Raw genomic sequence first — 21,635 nt, forward strand, 5'->3', positions numbered from 1 at the left:
TGGTGGCTTGGCTATCTCAAATTCTACCTCCTCTAGGAAACCCAACTCAAATCACACAGCTCTCTCCTTTCTCTGAACTCATAATGTACTCACAGTGGTTACACAAAATTGAGCATTTAAGTATATTCTAATTGTTTCCTTTGTCTACTGGGAATCTGGGCCAATGCCAAGCAGCAAGGTACACTAGAAAGTCCACACTGTATGGACCTTTAAAATCTGCCTCACTTATCTGACTTGTCTGACCTGGAGCAAGTTACTTAAAGATGCCTTCCAGCTCTAAAACTACTAACTTTTATATTCAGGGCATGAAATGAATACAGTTTTAACTTGAAGGTTGCTTAAGAATATCCTGAAAGTAGATGTATAAAATAACTCATGTTTATATAGAACTTTAAGATGTGTACAGCCCAGTGACAAGAATTTGCATTTAAGTATTGTCCCCATTTTACAGATGAGGTAACTAGTTTTGAATATACCCTGAGGGAGGGGGACAATTATTTTGTCTACCTGCATCAATTTCTCAAGATAAAGCCAAGAAACCAATAGCTTAAGTCTGTCTTACTTGGAGGGAAAAGGACAAGTAAATTGTTTTGTTTTACTCTTAAGCCTTACTGTGTATTGGTCCCAAGGCAGAAGAGTAGTAAGGGCTAGGCAATGGAGGGTTAAGTGACTTGCTCATGGTCACACAGCTATAAAGTATCTGAAGCCAAATTTGAACCCAGGACCTCCTATATCTAGGTTTGGCTCTCAATCCACTGAGCCAAATAAATTATGTTTTGAAGAGATGCTCACTAGCCCAAGGCAACCATGATTAAATGTCACATGGGCAATTGACCACAGAGACAGAAAAAGATTGCAGAAGTCCTCATTCTCCACTAAACTCCATCCTCCTTCCAGGCATGGCAAGAAACTATTAGTTAGAAGAGCCCACATGCCAGGAAGATCCTTAACAGACATGGAGGCAGGGTCTACTGTCACCTAAAAGCTCCCTCTGACTTGTCACAAAGCATCTATTTTTCCTCCTTTGGGTTTTTCTTGTATTTGGGTTGGGGTTTTTTTAAAGACCCATTCATTATCTCTCCCTCACCCTTTCCACTACCATCAATTGAGCAATAATAATAATATGAATTAAAGCTGTCATAGCAAATATGCCTAATCCAGCAAAATAAATTCCCAAATTGGCTGTCTGTGATTTATTCTGCATTTTAAATCCATCAGCTCTCTGGCAGGAGGTGGGCTCAGCTCATTCTCCAGGGCTCAGATTTCATGGTTTATCACTGCATTTATCGGTTTCTAAGGAATTCTCTGGGTGCCCAGCCTTCTTCCAGGGGCACTCTTTCACTCACGGCCTCTCCGTCCCTTTTCAACCTGATCAGAACTCTGCACATGATATGTATCCATTTATACTTTTCAGAGTCAAAACTACATGGCTCTCTTCAAAGTTGTCATTTCTTGATTTTTTATTTTAAAGGAATCTTTAGGTTTTTTTCCTCATTTCCCCTTTCCCATCATCCCAATTTTCCCCAAATCATTTCCAGATGTGGTACAACCCTGAATGCTCCCAAAGGGCAGGCTGAGACTCCCCAAACTGAGGTCTGGCAGATAATGAGCTCAGAACCATTGGAAAGAATCATAAGGCTGACCCAAGCTCTAGGTTGATTCCCACCATCCAGGTTCCAAGAGACTATTAGCTCTCCTTTTGCTTCTCCAGGTTATCTCAAGGGCCTTCCTCCCAGTGTGCACTGCCTTCTGTCTCTGTTGGCCACTGACCTCATTGCTTTATGAGGCATCAGCAGTTCCTCTTTTGCCCACACAAAGACAAGGCACCTTTGAACTCTCCCTCTTCCATCCAGGAATCCTAATTACTTCATGGGAGTCTGCTACAAACCTCCAATCCCCAGGGTTCTGTTATCTAGGTCAGCAGGCAAAGGGGCAAGCATGTGATCTGGATGATAAGCCTGCTGAGAGATCAGCCTGTTCCAGCAAGAGGGTGACTGTTCCCAAATGTTTCTGCAAGACAACTCTATAAGCATTCAAAACCAGCTCTCCGAGGTATTTCCAAGGCTCCTAGGTAGCCCCTGAGACAGGAATCTGGTGCCACCATCCCCCCTACCCTAGCTGAGCCAAATCTTTTGGACATGAGTTGAGGACAGAAGAGAGGACCAGGCCAAGCGCACTGCCTCAGTGGCATGGGCAATGCCAGGGAGAAAAGTGTGGTTCTGCCAGGAAGCCTTCAGCATAAACAAGCCTTTCCTCAGCATGGCTTGCTGGTCTGCTGTCCCAGTTCTTCTCTCACATGCGAACTCTCATCCCATGGCTTGTCTGCTGCTCTGGAAACCACAACAAATGCTCGAGGAAGACATGGGAAGGGAAAGGAGAGATATTATGAAGCAGCTGCTCCACAGGGACCTTCCAAGGAGCTGGCTGCCAGATTTCTAAACAGCTACAGAGAAGTTGGATTCTAATAAGGTGAAGGCAATTAGGATCAGGTCGTGGGCTCTACCCCTCTTTAGAGACACAGAACTGCAAGGACAACAGACAGGTGGGAAGTCCTTTTATCTGGTTTCCAAATGCCATTGATTTTAATAGAAATAATTCTTAGGTACATTCCCTCTGCCATCTTAACCCAGGCCTTCTTCTCATCCTGGAATTGCTACAGCAGCCCCTGGCTGGTCTCCCTGATTGCTTCAAGGATTTTTAACCTATCCATAGACCCATTAGGAGTCCATAAATAATTTCCTGGAGGTTCATGAACTTGGGAAGAAAAATTACATCTCTATTTAAATATAGTAAATTTCCTTGTAATTTATATGTTATGCATTTAAAAACATGTTTTGGGAAACTGGAAAATGAGGGAGTGTCCCTTGATTGGGGAATGGCTGAACAAATTGTGGTATCTGTTGGTAATGGAATACTATTATGCTGAAAGGAATAATGAACTGGAGGAATTCCACGTGAACTAGAAAGACCTCCAGGAACTGATGCAGAGTGAAAGCAGCAGAGCCAGAAGAACATTGTACACAGAGACGGATACAATGTAGCACAATGGAATGTAACTGACTTTGCTCCCAGCAGCAATGCAGTGACCCAGGACAATTCTGAGATTCTTATGAGAAAGAACATTATCTACATTCAGAGGAAGAACTGTGGGAGCAGAAACACAGAAGAAAAACATAGGCTCGATCACGTGGCAGCATGGGGCACAAGGAGGTAAAGGCATAATTTCTAACTTCAAGGAGCTTACAGCAGGGGAGTCGAGAAGAATAGAAACACTGTGTTCCCTGATTCAAATGGGGTCTGGCCCTTAGGCTAGGAACCTAAACATCAGCCAAATGGCAAGGAATGCAGCTGGCCTTGGGATCTACAGCTAAGAATGAGTCTAAAATCAGTTCCTTTATGATGCACATAATTCTTTTATCTCAATTTCTCAACCCTCCAATGCAGATGAGACACTGTGATGAACAAGAGCTTTCCCACATTCAAGGAAAACAATCCAAAAGACGATCAGACCACCTGACTGTCTTACCCAAAGGCAGTGCTAGAGCAAGGTGGCTGGAAAGGATTGCCATTTGCACCCCCATAGGAGTCAAAAAAGAAATCCAAATGGCACTGGATCCCTGCTCTGGTAGCCAGTTTGCTCCTGGGAAGAGGTACCAATCCCGGGCAAGTGATGTTCGAGACTGGCCCCGGGTCAGACCTAAGCCTGAGAAACCCCAGTTCATCCTGGCCACTTTCTGACTAGAGGCTGAGATGAGCCCAGACTCCACCTAGGACTGGACTGCTCACAGCAGAAGTCTTGTCAGTGTTACTGTTTCTTCTTCCTGGAAAACTGGCTGAGCACAGACTGGTGTATGAGCCGTTTCTTGGCTCAACTCTGAAGTAGCAAGTCCCGCTCCAAAAGGATTTCTTTCACTTTCCCCAAAATTGTCCATACTTCGGCCATGGCCCCCAAACCTGAAGAACAAAGATATCAAAGTGAACACTGAAGTTCTGCAGAGGCGCTGTGGCCCAAAGAGAAGGGAATTCCCTATAAAAGGCAGCTTTAATGAAGCCACACAAGCATCCCCAAATTCCAGGATTGGAAAAGGAGCCAAAGAAGCTGAAGTCCTGCTCCCTCCAGAACTAAAAGGATGCTAGCCCTTACATGCTGCTAAACAGGAAGCCCATGAAGAACAGGAATCCTTGCAGAGACCTGCATGGGGCCTGCCTGGCCTGACCACCCCATATCTGCCCCTTCCCATTCCTGGAACCCCAACAGCTGACCCTGACCAAGGCACCATCTCTTCTAGGTTGGAGGTTGAAGAAGCTTCCTGGGATAGGCCTAGTAGGACAAGGAGTCAGAGAAGGGCCCGAGTCAGGGCTCAGGAGGCCTTACCTTCATCTCCACATGCGAGTTTCTTGGCCACACAGGGGACTTCAGTATAACCAAAGCCCTTTAGCTGCTCCACATTATGGGCTGTGACAGGATGCTCCCACATGGCAGTGTTCATGGCCGGGCAGAAGAGAAGGGGCTTTGCTCGGTCCCAGGCCCGGATGACACAGGTCTGTGAAGAAGGGGGATGGTGCTGCTCACCACTGGTTCTTGACTCCAGCTAGGGGCTCATCTGTCCCCTCTTCAGGCAGAGGTCACTTCCATTGCCAGAATGTCCTAGCCTGGCCACATCCCAGCTATCACTAAAGGCCCTGCTGCTTTATTCACCTCTTGCTTTCACGTATGTTAGCCCTTGGCCCAGAACACCTTCTCTTCCTCTCTGTGCTGAATAAGTTCCTCCTGCTCTTCAAGGCCTGGCTTCCATGAAGCCTTCCCAGACGGTGCCCCTCACTAGGAGCTCTCTTCTATCTCCTGATGTACTTGTGCTTTTTAACCAATCATCCGTTGCTTAGCAAACACTCCTATTATTTGTTAACTTTAGGGTCTCACCAGCCCTACTGCAAGGAAGCTCCTTCCTTAGTTGTAACACAACTCATTTCTATAGAGCTTCAGTGTGCAAAGCACCAGGAGGCAGAGAGTCCAAGCCCATAACCTACCCCACACATTTGGAAATCTGAGACACTGAGAAGTTCAGTCAGAGAGCTAGTAACTGGCTGGGTCAGAATTTGAACCTGGGCTTCCTGACTCCAAGGACATGGCTATTTCCACTATGCCACACTGTCTTTCTCTTTGAAGGCAGGGTCTAAATCTTGTGACTTCTTTCCTTCTTCCCACAGTGCCTAGCTCGCAAGCTGCATGGGAACCCAGTAATCAGACACTCCCCCTCCTAATCTCTTCCCTAAAATGGTTGCCTTCTAGGGAAGGTAAAACCCATGACAGAGTCTCGTGGTGGGTGCTGGAGTTTGCCACAAGATCACAGCTACAGAGTTGGGAGGGACACTGCAGCAATCTATTCAACCTCTGCATTTTACAAATGAGGAACTGAAGACAGTGGAAAGTTAGGTCTCCCAGGTAATACAGACAGAGACAGGATTCATCCCACATCGTTGAACCTCTCCCCCAATCCAGTGCCCTGAGCCCCACTGTACTATACTGCCATTCACTAGAAGCTTCTGGCTAAACCATGAAGAGAGCTGGCTCTCTGAGAAGCAGTTAAAGAAAGGCAGGGTGTCGGACAGGTCTCCAGGCTATCTCACTAAATCAAACAAGGATGGTAGGAGATGGATGGAAAGATGCCCAAAACAAAAATACTTAGGGGACCTACTAGTAGCCTCTCTGGGGGAAAGGTAGGCTGTGATAGCTCCCATTTATCTCCATGTTACACTTACTGAAAACTGATTCTCTTAACAACTCAGAAAGGTAGGTATTATAAGCAGAGAGAGAAGGGAGTTGCCCATGGTCCCATGGTTGGTGAGCATCAGGAGCCATGACTCAAACTCAGGTCTCTCTGGAGGACAGGGACTAACCTAAAGGTCACACTGTGTCCAGTGTACAACCCACTACACCACTCAATGTGATCTCTGGAGGGACCACTGATAGTTAAAAGGCATCGTTTCTCTTTTCTGTTTGTCTGATTGTTTTTTAAAAAGATGAGTCTTTATAGTCATACCCCATATAACTTGGTTATTTTAAGTTGCAGATAGTTAAGTGCCAAAAGGAATTTGGGGTCAGAGAGAGGGACAGAGAGATAGCCACAAACAGAGAAATGGGGGGGGCGCCCTGGTGTTTTTAGTAAGGACTTCATCCAGGAAGTAGGAATTAAACTAGTCTTTGCAGATTGGGTGGGATATTGCCAATCAATCAATCAACATTTGTTAAGCACCTACACTGTGCTAAGAGGCCAAAGAAAGCCCCTGCCCTGAAGGAGCTCACAATTCAGTGTGGTTGAATGCCCCTTGTTGGAGAATACTGGAGCAAGGGTTCTCATCTGGGCATGGACTGGACAAGATGGCCTTCAAGTTCCCCTCTGACTCTTAGACCCTGAGAGAGGGGGCCTCTCCGTAGAAGAGGAGTTCCACTGTCCAGGCAGCTGCCCAGGTTCATTTTTCTCTCCTTCAATCCTGGCTTCAGGTGTCAGAGTGGGAAACAGTGGTCTGTATGCCACTGTACTTTCTGGGAAGGCTAATGTGTGACATGATAAGGAAGGAATCATGCCAGGGGCTGAAGCAGGTGAGAGGCTCTATCAGCACAGGGCCAGGACACATTTCTATTGAGAGGATGAACCAGCACAGAACAGACACTCTGAGCTCCTTGGTCCAAGGCTCCATCCTGCAGGAAGGCAGACAAGACCTGCTACCTTCGTAGGCCTGCCTGAAAAGCTGCCTAAAGCACCAGAAAACTTCCTCCACCAAAAAGCAACAGAAAGGTGTGCCGTGAATGAGCACTTTCAGTCCCATTTCCTCTTGGCTCCCATCCAGACCCCTTCTATAGAATCTGCCTATTGGCCTAGACAAGCCTTTTCCATTTAAAATGGCCGGCCTGAGCTTTAGGAGTAGCCACCGAGCACATAGCATTCCTGGCAGAAGCACAGGTCAGCCCAAGCATCTGTCTTTCCTAATATCCCTCCCTCCAGAGGACGGACCACTTAAAGCACAGGCCCTGAATCTGAGCACTCGTCACAATCACATGGAGCACGCAGAGCAGAAAGGTGGGAGATTCATCACCACCCTAACAGGTGCTGAATACGCATGCGCGTGCTCTCTCTCCCTCTCTCTCTCTCCCTCTCTCTCTCTCTCTCTCTCTCTCTCTCTCACACACACACACACACACACACACACACACACACACACACACACACGCATGCATGCACAGAGCAGGGCACCTCAGCTCTATTAGAGGGAAGTGTGCTGGCCAGGGTTTGGGGGAAGGCCTGGCTGCCAATAAGAAGACTTGGGTTCTGGTCTTGCTCCTAGCTTCATTGTCCCATTGTGACCCTGAGGATGTTGCTTACCCTTTGAGAAGCATGGTTTATCTCTTATGTGACACAGAAAGTACTCATTAATACTCATCTAAATGAGGGGCTTGAGAGGGAAGGAAACAATCCCTAAGCAGAAGCTCTGATCTACAGACCAAAAATGGGGCTGGATGAACCTAGGGTGTATTAAATTATCCTCTTCACACACTATCAGAGTCTGAAGGGACCTCAGGCCCATATGGTCTAACTTATGCAAAATGAGATCCTCTGCCACAATATTGCCCTGAAAAGTGGGCATGTAGCCACTTAGTCACACACTCCCCAGCCTGCCAAGGCTGGTTCTAGTTCTGCCCTCTAGATGAGGATCTTTCTAAAATACCAGGGCATGCTTTCCAGGAAAAAATTCCTTTGAAGCCTTCACCTCCTAAAGTCTGGATGTCTTGGCTTTTGCTACTTGCCCAATGCACTCCATCAGCAATTTCTTGCTTCCCCTCTCTACTATGTCAAGCTAATTCTAAATGACACAGAATCTGTACCATAGACCTGCAGCTTAAGCTTCAAGCTAAACAGGGGTGCATGAGAGAGCAGCAGGGCTTCTGAATGAGGACTGAGAGGAAGTAAACACACTTATCTGATCTCACATATGTATTTTCAGACCTGATCTAGTGGAGATGAAGGGGGAAGCCAGTGGGTGGGTAGAAGAGAGGGAAAGAAAGGCAGGGGGAGATAAGATGATGGAAACAAAGAAACAGAGAGGTATGGTTGGCCACACCTGTTATCTGGGCTGCCAGAAAGGCTGTAGGACAACATTAGGAGTCCTGAGCTGCAGCCCACGAAGCCCACTGTGCTAGGTATCCATACTACATCTGACATCAACATGGTGAGCCCTGAGGCTGCATAAGGAGGTGGGGAACTGGCCCAGGTCAGAAATGGAGCAGATCAAAAGCTGGATCTGGTCCACTGATAGTTCTTGTATTTTAATTCTTATTGAGACTGGGACATCTAAACTTAAAAAAAAAAACAAAAACTTTTAATGAAATAGGCTGTCAGGGAAGTATTGAAAAATGGGCAAAAGAGAGGGATAAAACAGGAGGAAGAGAAAGACACACAGGGCCCAAAAGAAAGCATGGAAAAAAGTGACAAGGGATGATGGACTCCATAAAGATGCCTTTAACCAGTGCCATGCTGCTGGCATGTCAGTTCCTCAGAAGTTAGTCTATTTACCTTCCAGGACAAGAAGGACAAGATCTGAGGAATAAGTCTCTTCTCCTGAGGCAAGACGAGGTACCATCAGCCAGGTGATCCTGGGACACCCTTACTCTGACTGCCGCAGTCTGGCAAAAAGAAGGCCTAATACCGGCAGGAGTGGTACTGCTAACTCAACAAGCAGGTGGAGCACAAGGGATCACTCACCAGCAAGTTGTCACAGATGCCACTGGCCACCTTTCCCAGCGTGTTAGCATCGAGAGGAGCAACCACCATGAGGTCTGCCCATCTCCGAAGGTCAATGTGCAGGACGGGGTCAGAGCGGCCCTTCCACATCTGGAAATAGGAAGCCACGTTAATTCAACCCAGCAAACATTTATTGAATGCCTCTATGCAAGGGCACTAGAGACAAAAACAAAGAAACTCTGACCTTAGGGAGCTTACATTCTCCCAGGATGTGGAGGGCACAGGGCCCACCGCTTTCACAAATATAGACCAATATGCTGACTCTGTTGGGCTGCACCAGAAATACACAACAAGCATGTACCCAAGACAGGAATTCCCCAACCTTCCCTTTGCATGTGCTTGCTGATCCAGTGAAAGCAGTGGCTGGTGGGCCAAAGGCCTCACAGCAGGTGATCTTCACCTGAAAACTCTGGGACTCCGATGGGGAAAAAAAATTTTTTTTTTTACATCATTATTTTCACTTACAGTTAACTGAAATTTAGCATTTCCTTCAATTACAAATGTGGGCAATAAACATTATTCCGAGGAGTACATGGGCTTCCCCAGATCACCTTCCAAAGCAGTCTATGGCACAAAAAAGCTCAAGAATCTTGGCCTTAAAGAAATCAGGACTGGGAACACAAACAGGTTTTACTTCCCTTCTCTATTTCCTTAAATTCAGTTTTTATTCTTGAGGGAATGGAATTGTGTTCTTTCTTTTAACAAAAGGAACAAGATGCCTCCACTCAATCCAATTGCATTTGGATTTGGATTTATTCAGAGGGTGTTTGAGATAGCAAAGAGAAAAGACAAGGAAACAGTCCATTCTCTCAGGAAGGTAACATTCTACTAGTTCATGGTTTCATCTTCAGGGGAACTCTATCCGTGGTGGGGAGCTCCAAGCCAGCCACCGCTTAAGGTGTTTGGTTTTCCAAGCCAGTGGAAAGAAGCAGAGAGAGTTAGGAGAAGAAGAAAGGAGGGAATGAAAGGAAAGGGGCCAGAAGGAAACAGAGAACACTGTTTAGTGAGCCTGAGGTAACTATATTTTGTAGACCAAGCAGAATTTTTCTGGGTCTATATTCTAAAAAACTATTGGAAGAACTGCCTACAGCCTATAGTTTGACTGATGAATCAGCACATGGGATTCCCTGCTGCAAGACATAAGAATCCTTCGGGAAGGATAAGGGAAATGACTAGATAAGCTCATGACAGTGAAGACAGTTCTAAGCGATATGGACAAAGAGTGCAAAATGAGCTCCTCTGCAGTTTTAATGAGCAAGATAAGGATAAGGGAAATCAACCTTAGGCTAGGTCAAAGGCCCTCTGCTTGGAAGCAGAGAGTGGAATTCTGGACTTTCAGTGGACTTAAGGCAACTGAGCATAGCTGGTGGATGGTTTGAGAAATACTTTCCATGTTCCTTTAGCATGTGAGGCCCTGACCACTGACACATGTCTGGACCTTCTGATCTGGTCTGGCAGAGTGCAAGAGAATGGTTGTGGGTAGAAAGAAGCAGGAATAGTAAGGAGTTTGGGCCCAGGGGTCCAGAGCACTGACCTCCCATTCATCAGTGTCACTATAGAGGGTGACAGGAACATCACCAGGATTGTAGAAATGTTTTGCTCTCTCAGTAGTCACCACCGCCACTTCCAACTGCCAGAAAAGAAGAAGAAGGAAGAGAAAAGGGAAAATAGTTATCCAAATGTCTGAAGGTCTAAAAAGGCTTGCAGTCTAGAGAACGGGTTTGCTTTAGCCAGGGCCCTTGAGGACAATTTCCCCACACCCCATCAGCCCATTTCTCACGTTTGCATAGCACTTCCTCCGCAGCCCAAAGGTCAGGCCCCACCAGGTGCCTTGTGGTTTCAGTTCCTATCTGAGGGAGGTTGAGTGGGTAGGGCTGCTGAGCTGTTTAGGAATGAGTCACTAGGTTCTTGGTGTATATAAATCAGCAGTAGCCCATCACATTAGCAAAGGAAGGCTGAGAAACAGAAGCCAAGGAGATGAGAGAGAGGGCACTGAGAAAGAGAAGCAGCTCTTCAAAAATTATTAGGACAAAAAGGTGCAGGGGCTTCCCTGCTAAGAGAGTAGCCTGTGCTGTTTCCTAGAGCCAAAACAGACCTAGCAAACAACATGAGAATTTTGTATTTCTTGAGTAGTCACTTATAGAGGGATTATGGAAAGACGGGCACTCAAATGTACTCTTGGTAAGAATGTGATAAAAAAAAAGAATGTGAAATGATCCAACTATTCTGGAAAAAAACCTGGAATCACATAAAAAATGTGATTAAAATGATATTCCACTGCTAGATCATGGAGATCAAAGACAGGAAAAAAGGTCCCACAGATACCAAAATAATTATACAAGTACTCTTATGGTAGCAAAGAACTAGAAAGTGGATGTCCATGTATTAGGGAACAACTAAACAAACTTGTGCATGAACGTAGATTGTTATGCCATAAGAAACAATGAATATGACGAATACAGAGAAGCCTGGAAAGACAGAAAAGCTGGTAAAAAGGAAAGTTCATAGAACCAAGGAAACAATATACACAATGACAAGAATAATGTAAATTGAAAGAAAAAGAAAACTATGGATGGAATCTTAGTGCTATAATATAAAAGGCAAGCTTGATCTAAAGAAGAGATAAAAAGATATCTCCCCTTGCTCCTTTGCAAAGATAGGGGTCCATGGTTGTAGAATATTGTATGTAACATCAGACTTCTTTAAAGATATAAATGGGTTTTGATGAATATTTTTCCCCTATTTAGTCTTTAGTCTTTCTTTGAAAGATAGTTCTCTAGGAGGAAGTAGAAAGCAGAGAATAAAGGGGAAATATGGGGACATAAAAGCAAAATACAGCATTAACAATCTATTTTAAAAATTAGTGTGCCCCTCCTGATTACCAAAAATAAAATAGCAAAGTATGATCACATGAAAATGATAAGCTTTTGCATGGTCAAAATCAATTAGGATAAGAAAGGAAGATGTCAACTTGAAAAAAAATCTTTGCACCAACTATCTCTGGTAAGATTTGATCCCCCAAATATAGAGAAATCTAACACAAACATATAAAGTCAAGAGCCGTTCCCCCTATAAGTAGTCAAAGGATACAAATAAACAGTTCTCTGAAGAATAATTACAAATTATTAGCAATTTTATGAAAAACTGCTCCAAATCACTAATGATAAGAGAAATGCAAATCAAAACAAGTCTGAGGTGTCACTTCCCACATGTGTCACTTTGGCAGAGATGACAGAAGACAGGAATAGTCAATGCTGCAGAAGAGTTACGGTAGGATAGGCACACTAATACACTGCTGTTGGCTGTGAATCGGTCCAAACATTCTGGGGACGAATTAAATTTATGCCAAGAAAGTGGCTGTAATGCCCATACTCTTTGACCTAGTAATCCCCACTGCTAGGCATCTGGCCAGAGGAGGTCAAAGAAAGATTTCTATAGATACCAAAACACTTAAAGCAGCACTTTTTGTAGCAGTAAATAAAGAACTTGGAAACAAGGTAGCTGTCTGTAAACAGGAAATGGCTAAATGAAATGAAGTATACAAATGTGATGGAATATTACTATGTTGAAATGATGACTATGAAGAACATAGGGAAGCATGGGAACACTTAAATGAATTGATATAAAGTGATATAATATACACAATGACTATAATAATGTATATGGAAAGGACAATGGAGAATACCTACAAAGACACAGTCAGGATTTATGAGAATATAAACACAAAACTTAAAGCACTCACTATGTGCCAGGTACTGTGCTAAGTGCTGGCAAATCCAAGAAAGGCAAAAAATATCCTATTGCCAAGGAACTCAAAGTATCCTTGAGACTCCAAGGAGGAGATAACACACAGTTATTACAAGATATATTGAGGTTATTAAGCTCAGAAGAAAGGGACTAGCATTAAGGAGGATCAGGAAAGGCTTCTTGAAGAAGGAGGGGTTCTGGCTGGGGTCTGAAGGAAGCCAGGGAGGCTATGAGCTAGAGATAAGGAGAGAGAAGACTACAAGCATAGGGGCAAGTTAGTAATAATATGGTCCAGAGACGTATTGTTTTGTGTGAGGAACAGCAAGGAAGCCAGTGTCAATGGATTGCAGTGTACTGGAGAAGAGTTAAAAGATAGGTAAGGGGCAGCTGGGTAGCTCAGTGGATTGAGAGCCAGGCCTAGCTAGAAGGTCTTTGGTTCAGCTACTTCCTAGCTGTGTGACCCTGGGCAAGTCACTTGACCCCCACTGCCTAGCCCTTACTGCTCTTCTACCTTGGAGCTAATATGTAGTATTGACTCCAAGACAAAAGGTAAGGGTTTTAAAAAATAAAAATAAAAAGATATGTAAGAAGATTGGAAAGGAAGGAAGGGGTCAGGTTTTGAAGGATTTTAAAAGCCAAACTGAGGATTTTACATTTGATCCTTGGGGTAAATGTAAGCTACTAAAGTGAAGTAAGTAGGCAACATGGTCAGACCTAGGCTTTAAGAGGATCACTTTGGCAGCTGGATGGAGAATAAAGTGGACTTGGGAGAGACTTGAAGCAGGAAGAGCAACTTAGAATAGTCCAGGTGTGAGATTATAAGGAGTTTGTACCAGGGTGATAGCAGCATCAGAGAAGAAAATAAGATGTATATGGCAGATATTAATAAGGCAGAATCAAACCGAACTAACTAATTGGATATGCAGACTGAGTGAGTAAGGAATCAAAGAGGGCACCTCAATTGAGAATTTAGGTGACTGGGAGAATGGAGGTGACTTCAAGAGTAATAGGGAAGTAAGGAAGAGGGAAAGGTTTTAGGGGAAAGATAAATTCAGTTTTGGACATGCTGGATTTAAGATGGGTTCAGGACATCTAATTCAAGATATAATTGGGGGGAATGGATAAACAAGTTGTGGTATATAGCTGTAATGGAATGCTATTGTGTCATAAAAAATGATAAACAGGATAAGTTCAGAAAAACCTAGAAAGGATTATATGAAGTGATGTAAAGTGAAACAAGCAGGACCAGGAGAATAATGTAGACAGTAACAGAACTATTGTACAATTACCAACTGTGAAGGACTAATCTATTATCAGCAAAGCAAGTTTCCAAGTGTTAATGATTAAAATTCTCTAGAGATTGTATCTTCAATTATAGTTATTAAATAATAAAAAGTGGGCCAGTGAAAAAGAAGGTGCCAGCTATGTTTGGCCAACTCCTTCACCAGCCCCTCCACCTAGCAGTCCAAGGTTTTCTCCCTCCCTTGTGTGGAGTAAAGAGTGGGAAAGGGTGTGCCTGGCACTCAGTGGTGGGGGAGGGGCGTGGCACTCCATCTTTAAAGGGTCCTCATCACTGCCCTATAAATAGGGTCTTTAAATTCAATACTTTGACATTCCTTAAGCATCCAAAGTTGAGAGTGTCCTCTTTAATGAAAAAATAAACTGCCGTCTTATACTTTGGCTTCTCAACTCTGAATTTGTGAACTTATTACAGTGGTGAGGTCCACTGTTTGTGACCCTGTCCCACTCATTCAGTGTCATACTAAATAACCAAGAGTTCAATTTATAGAATTGGAGGAAATAATTTTTAACAATTCTCTGGAGAGACAAACATTCAAGAATCTCAAGGAAAATAAGGATAAAAAGTAGAAACAAAGAAAAAACTGGCAATACTAGACCTCAAACCATATCGAAAAGCAGTAATCATCAAAACTAGTACTGGTTTTAAAAAATGGGAAGTTAATTAATAGGTTAGCAAGATCCATTGCAATTGAATATAGTATTATATATGATATACACAAGGACCTGAACTACTTAGGAAGGGCTTCCTATAGGATAAAAACTGCTAGGAAAAGTGGAAAGCAGTCTGGTAGAAAACTGGTTTAGACCAATATTTCATATCACATACCACAATAAGCTCCAAATTGATATATGATCTAAATATAAGAGGTCATATCATAAACAAATTAGCAAAGAGGGGAAGGAGATATTTTTCATAACCAGGGATGGAGAATTCTTAACAAAATATGGAATAGAGATGAACTACAAAACTCATATTTTTACTACATTGAACAAAATTCACATTTAGAAAATTTAAAAGCTTTTACATAAGAAAAATCAATGCAATATGAAGGAGAATTAGAATTAGGATGATCTGACCATTTAAAACAAAATCCACTAAATGTGACTCCACAATACTACAACTAAGCATATACATCATAAAGATAAAAGACAGAAAAACAAGATCCACAAGTACAAAAATATTTACATCTCCATTATGCATTGTAGCAAAGAACTGGAAACAAAGTGCTTGCCCATCAACTTGGGAATGGCTGAACAAATTATGATATATAAATGTAATAGGATATCATTATGCCTCAAGAAAGGACAATATGAGTGATGCAGAATGAAATGTGCAGAACCAGGAGAACAATTTACACAATGACTATAGTGATGTAAAGGAAAGCAATTTGGAAAGACTTCAGAACTCTGATTAATGCAAGGACCAACAGTAACTTCAGAATGCTCATGATACCCCCATTCCTTTGCAAAGAGGTGATAGCTTACAGGTGCTGAAAGAGCCAGATCTTCACATATAGCCAGTATGCTGTCTGGTCTGGCCTGCTGAAAAGCTTATGTATTTCTGGGTGGGGTGGAGGTGGCAGTAAGAAGTGAGAATGTTCCAAAGGTTTGGAACTCAAGTGATTATTCTCAACCAAAACAGAAATATTTGGAATGGAAGCAGGTTTAAAGATTTAAAAAAACCAAGTGGCCATGCCAAGTTTGACATGCTGATGAGACACCCTGGAAGAAATGGTTAGCAGATCAATGGTAATGTGGGGCCAAAGTGTTGTGCCAAATCTCCTGTGGTTTCCAGGCATTAAAACCATACATGTATACAGTTGTCTTCTATTTCTTTTCTTACAGAATCACCAGTTCATTTTGCAGGGTACTCTCAGCAGGGAAATTCACTTTGTGAGTCCAGAGTAACAGCTCTTCTGGACCTTACATGTAGTCCCAGAAAGTTGCCTGAGACTCTGGGCAGTTAAATGACTGGCCCCCAGTCACACTACTGGCATTTATCAGAATTCCACTAATTTAAAGGCTGGCTCTCTACCCACTATGCCAGGCCACCTCCTGGATAAGCGACACTAATTCAGTGTCTGTGACACCATGATGACAATCAGACCTGGAAGACTGAAGTTTGCCTTCTCACTATCCAATAAAGAAAGGTTTGCTATGTAAATTAAGTGTGAAAAAGGTTGGAGGATGTAATGTTTAAACATCTATATATTCATGTGTCAGGGCTAGAACTCCTCCATCATGTCCCACCTTTCACAATTACTTTTATTTTCTCCATATTTTATACTGACTTATTTGTGTAAATGTGGTGTCTCTACTACCTTCCCCCAGAAAGCAGACTCCTTTTGGGCAAGCCTTTTCTCCACTTTTCTCTTGGTATCCCCAGTGCCCAGCATGGTGCCTGGTACATTAAAAGACTCTTGCTAAATGACGTAGAATTAAATGGAATTTCCATTTTACAAATGAGGAAATGGAGGCTCAGAGAAGCCAAGGGACAGGATAGACTTAGCTCTTCTCACTCTACTAGCCTGGGATCCAAATAGCAGTAATTTCTTGAGTTCCTGTGTCCAAAAAGCTCCTAATCTGGTGGCCAACTGATGGTCAATTGATGGTCAGTGTGCTTTTCCTGACTGATCTAGGCTAATCCTTAAACGTGTTCCTCCCCAGGCCTCCCAGCTTTGTAGGCCAGAGTCTATGCTGCAGGCAGTGGTCCAGCCTTCACAGCTTAATAGGATAGGGCCATGATAGAGAATTAGAGGGGGGCACTGGAAATGTACTTTTATGAAATTGAAAGCTTCATTCAAAACCACATTTCTATAAAAATGTTCTATAATTAAAACTAAATATTAAATCAAATGGACTCTATCCAATGTAATCAAAATCAGTTCCAATTGGGCCCTACCTTCTTTGGGGATGACTTCTAGGTGTTTGTTTGTTTTTTTCTTAACAACACTCACATCTAACAGAACAATGTGCAAAGCCATTGGAATACAGAACTAGCATTTATGTGTAGTTTGGATTCTGCCACTAAAATCTTGTTCTGATGTCTCATCGGACTAGGGATTCATAAGGCTTCATTCTACCAGAATCTATCAAGCAGAAAGCTTTGAGCACAGCCCTGGCAATGGGCTTAGAGCTTCATTAAACATTATGAATTAAATTCTCTAAAGAGTTGATTAATTTTTTTAGCCACAATGGCTCAACTCTACTAAAGTGTGGAGGGGTTGGGCTATGCAACATTAAAGAAAGCACTTATAAGAATATCGTAGATTTTCTGAAGAAAGGTGATTCAGTTCCATTAGGCCAGGTATTCTTAACTTGTAATCCAGAGACTCATATATAAATTTCAGGGGGTCCATGAATTTGAATGGGAAAAAAATTACATCTGTTTTCACTAACCTCTAATTGAAATTTGGTATTCTCTTTAATTATTTAAAAGCATTATTCTAAGAAAGGGTCAATGGACCCAGCCAAAGGGACCTATGGCACCAAAAAAAGGCTAAGAAGCCCTGCTTCTGACGATAGGTTTTTTTACAGATGGAGAATTCCAGGTTGTACTATGTCTGTAATCTCCCAGATTACAATGCGCAACTATCTTTTTTTAATGGCATCGTTTCATATGAGCTATTGGAGTTCTTGGAGAATTTGTTATCCTTCCATCCATAGCTCCTACATTTACGAGAGCAGACTAAATTTTAAAAACATTTTTTACTTTCTTTTCTGAGAAAATCTTTCATGACATCAGTTTCTGGGCCTAATCACTCTCACTCTGCTAAGCAAGAGTCGGTGATCACAGCTTGAGAAATGAAAGACCCTTGAGACTCCAGGAGAGTAAATAGAAATTAAGTCTGGGATGATATATCCATATTTGCTTCTCATGAACATTGGATATAAGTTTAGAGAATGAACTGAATGGGATGCACCTGCACCCCAAAGTCTGAACTTTTGACTTCCACCTTCCACCAGACATTGAACCTCTCCATGTGCTCTGAGTTCTGAATGAAGCAAAAAATATGTTGACCAAAAAAAAAAAATAGAGGCAAAAGTAGCTTTTAACTGGGATCACTGCAAGATACAAAGCAAAGAAGAACAAGTCCTGAAAACCACAGAAGCGAAACTTGAGAAGAATGATCTGATGCATTAGAGTATTCACTGTTTCCATAAGAAATGGAAGCTTATGTTGAAAAGGAAATACTCCCTTGACTTTGGAGCAAGAGAGTAGCAAGGAGAGAGTTTGGGCAGCCACATGGAACTAAAAAAATCCAGCTGTAAAGAATTGGGGATGCCCCCAGTGCATGACCTGCCAGGTTCATGACACGTTAGGGACATATATACTCTGGAAGGAGGGTAGATGGTTCACCCAGGAAATTCCCCACACATTCCCAATCATAATGTCACATCCCTAAAAGCTTTCTGATTTAGGAATCCCAACATAAGCTTTCCTCTCCCCAATCTGAATCTTGCATTCCCCTCAAAGATCTGAAAGACAGGAAGAAGTCACACAGAACCTGGAATCAGAAGACGTATACTTCAATCCTCACTCTGTGTACAGAGACAACTGTGAGACCTGGAACAAGTCACTCAGCTTCTGTGTGCCTCCGTTTCCTCATCTTTAACATAAAGAAGATTGCCTAGCTAACTGGTGAGATTCTTCTGAGCCCTGAATCCTATGATCTCAGTGTATGACTTGTTGTGAGAAAGATTAATAAATGAGTATTTAGGAGACTTAGCAGGCAGGGCTGAAGGATTCTAAATGGAATGGGGAAGCAGGAAGTGTGGCTTCTCTCTCTGGGACAGACTCCATGGTGGTTGGGGACAAGTTGTAACTGACCCCTGGGAGACCTCAGAGGAAGTGGAGTTTGTATCCTGATATCCTGATATCTGGAAGGAGGAAAGCCATTTGCCTGTGGGAGGTTAGGTAGAGACTATAAAATCTAACCTGAGATGTTGGTCAGCTCAGGTTGATTTAGCTCCCTGACTTACCCAATTGAAGGAGTACTGGATGAAGACCTGGGAAAGCTGTACCATCGCTGGTTTGTGACAGGACTCTGCAGTGAGGATATTCTACTTTCATTCCTGATCTCCACTGTGCCCTGCCCTGCTACAGTTTTTGCTTAGTGTAGATAAGTCCATTCCCTGTCCCTGAGGCTTGCCCATAGACTGGTAGAATAGAAACCCCTTCTCCCTTCTTTAGACTATAGTTTCCTTAAATTAAACTTGTTTATAAGCCTTCTTGTCATTTACTTGCTGGTTTCACAGACTTCCTGTCTAGGTGGAGGAGGGTGACAGTTAAGGCCCAACTGTCACTCCTGTCAACTGCCATTTCCAAACAACTAAACCCAGTTTCCTTAACTTATTTGGTCCCAGACTATTGTCCATTCCTGTCTCCTACTCACCTTTCTGAACCCAGATAAATATTTAAGTTAACTCCCCCTGTTTTCCCCATAAGAGACTTAAAAGAAGTTACTTAAGTTTCCTGGGTTTTCCTTACCTCCCTTATAAAATAGCTTTCTACTTTTGGACTCCTCTCAACCTCTCCCTCATGACTTCCTTTCCCTAAGATTAGGTCTGGTAGTCCCAAGACCATAATACAGTCTCATCTTAAGGGAGGCTATAGCTTAGAATAATGATAATAATATTTCTAAGGTTAGTGCAGCTTTTGTTCAAAAATAATCTTTCTCAGAGTTAGCTTGCTTTTCTCCTTATACCTGAATACCCCCCAAATCCTATGTGCCCCAAACCTTGATATGCAAAGTGGCCCACATCAATTGGCCACCAAAGTCAGGGTAGAAGTATCCCATTCTTGGAAGGGCACCTAGGAACATATCTTTCTGGCTGAATGGACCCGAGTCTCTGTGCTCCCCAATTCAGCACTGCCCTTATATGGGTTGTATTTTATGTTAGTGTGTGTACGAGTTGTATGTTAGGGTCCCCCATACCTCTGGCTAGCCTATAGGCCTTCCTTTAGATATAAATGAAATACAAGGATTTAACCTGTCAGTAGTCTCACTTATGCTGAGGAAGCATAGTGCTGAGAGCTCAGTCACAGAAACCAAGTATCATCTGGAGAACCCTATGTCCTCTAAAAAGGGACTCTCTTAGACCAAAGAACTGTCATAAAACATCCAGGAAACTCATCATTGCATAATCTCATTATCCCACTGAATCGGCCTAGTATTCAAATCTCCTCAGTCCCATGTGTCTCTATAATTATATACTCTTGACAGCCATTTAAAGAGGGGTCTCAGCCCAATCCTCTCCTCATTTCCTACCAGCTACACTGCTTCTGGACTTCTCTAGAACTTTCTGTCCTATTCTCTGTGCCCAGGTACTTTCTCCTCAGCTCCAATGCCTACCCCTCAGGTATTTCAGGTTGTTTTTGTGTGTTGTCTTTTCCCATTAGGGCAGTGTTTGGCTAAATGATTGAGTCTGAACTGAATCATCTTTAACATAACTGTTTTCCTTTGTAACCCTAAGTTTTACAGGAAATTTCTTCCCTCTAACATTCTATGATTACTAATCTTCACTACTAGGGCTGTGCCTGATAGAGCACCCCTCCCACTCACCTCTAGATATGTCCCCGGGAGAAATAAAGATCAAGATTGATAGATAAAGCATTTATTAAGCTCTTATTAGGTGCCAGGCAATGTGAGCAGAGGTTCTTAACCTGTTGGTGAAGTCTGGTAAAGCCTATGAACCCATTCTCAGAAGAACATTTGTAAAGGCATAAAATAAAATACTTAGGGTTATTTAAAAAAACCAATAATGCTAAAACATAGTTATCAAAAATAGTTTTTAAAAACAAGTTCATATAAAAAAGTATAATTTAAAAACAAAGCTTTATGAATGGACACAGGTTAAGAACCCTTAATCTAAAAGTAGGAAGTAGGCCAATCTAAGACAATATTTTTCAGTAACCTCAAATATGATGCAGCTGCTTACTCTCCTCTACTCCCTCCAAAATCCAAGAAAACACAGAAATTTAAATGATCATTATCAGTATTTACTTGGTACTTTAAAGTTTGCTAAGCACTTTACAAATATTACCTTATTTGAGTCTCACAAGAAACTTGGGAGGTGGATACTATTATTATGCTCTTTTTACAGAAGAAGAAAATGAGGCACAGTGGATAAGTGACTTGTCCAGGGTCACACAGCTGGTAAGTAAGGATTTTAACTCAGTCTTCCTAAACCAAGTCTAGTGCTCTAACCACTGGACCAGGCCTAGATAGCTTATTCAGCCAAGATATCATATAACCAGGCAAACGGTCTAAAAGTGAGTTTACTGGGCCTGACCTCACTAATCTGGATTTCTCTGGGCAATGGGCATGATAGCAAGAAAAGAAAGAGAAGAATAAGAGGTATGCAGATTACAACTGGCCATGGGGCCAGGCATTAGGGTCTAGTGTTCCTGCAGAGATAGCTCCTTGGCATGACCTGAGGTATTATTGCAAAGACCACAGACAGCGCTGTTCCTGGATAAACTAAAGAAGAAATGTGAATGGAACAGGAGACTCTGGTATTAGGTTGTTACCAGAGCCTGGCTACCAGCTGAAGTCTTCAAGATTCCTGCCACCTTCAGGGACAAGTTCACAGTGTCAAGCAGGTGGCATCTTAACCTAGAAAAAGCAAAAATCAAAACCAAGCCTATGCAGCCAGTGCTGCTTCTCTCTCTTCCTCCCTCTAAGGGCACTCTGCACAGCTGTTCTTAGCACAACCCTTTTCTATTCTCTAAGTGTTTTTCTCTTGTGCCCTGTAGGAATAACTGGAGATACCTTTTATAAAAAT

General features: G+C 42.8%; 1 protein-coding gene across 1 annotated transcript in view; it reads right to left on the reverse strand.

Annotated features, from left to right (window-relative positions):
* Window positions 1–3,393: 3,393 nt before the first annotated feature.
* Window positions 3,394–21,635, reverse strand: part of PPCDC (phosphopantothenoylcysteine decarboxylase) — a 53,277-nt gene continuing 35,035 nt past the window's right edge. Inside the window, exons 3-6 of the mRNA XM_044662832.1 lie at window positions 10,333–10,428; window positions 8,760–8,888; window positions 4,376–4,544; window positions 3,394–3,954 (exon numbers count right to left, since the gene is read on the reverse strand). Of these exons, the coding sequence (XP_044518767.1) occupies window positions 3,869–3,954; window positions 4,376–4,544; window positions 8,760–8,888; window positions 10,333–10,428 (480 nt within the window). The 3' untranslated portion in view covers window positions 3,394–3,868. The remainder of the gene's footprint in view (window positions 3,955–4,375; window positions 4,545–8,759; window positions 8,889–10,332; window positions 10,429–21,635) is intronic.

The sequence above is a fragment of the Gracilinanus agilis genome, chromosome 2 (assembly GCF_016433145.1).
Source record: "Gracilinanus agilis isolate LMUSP501 chromosome 2, AgileGrace, whole genome shotgun sequence".
NCBI classification, from domain to species: Eukaryota; Metazoa; Chordata; class Mammalia; order Didelphimorphia; family Didelphidae; genus Gracilinanus; species Gracilinanus agilis.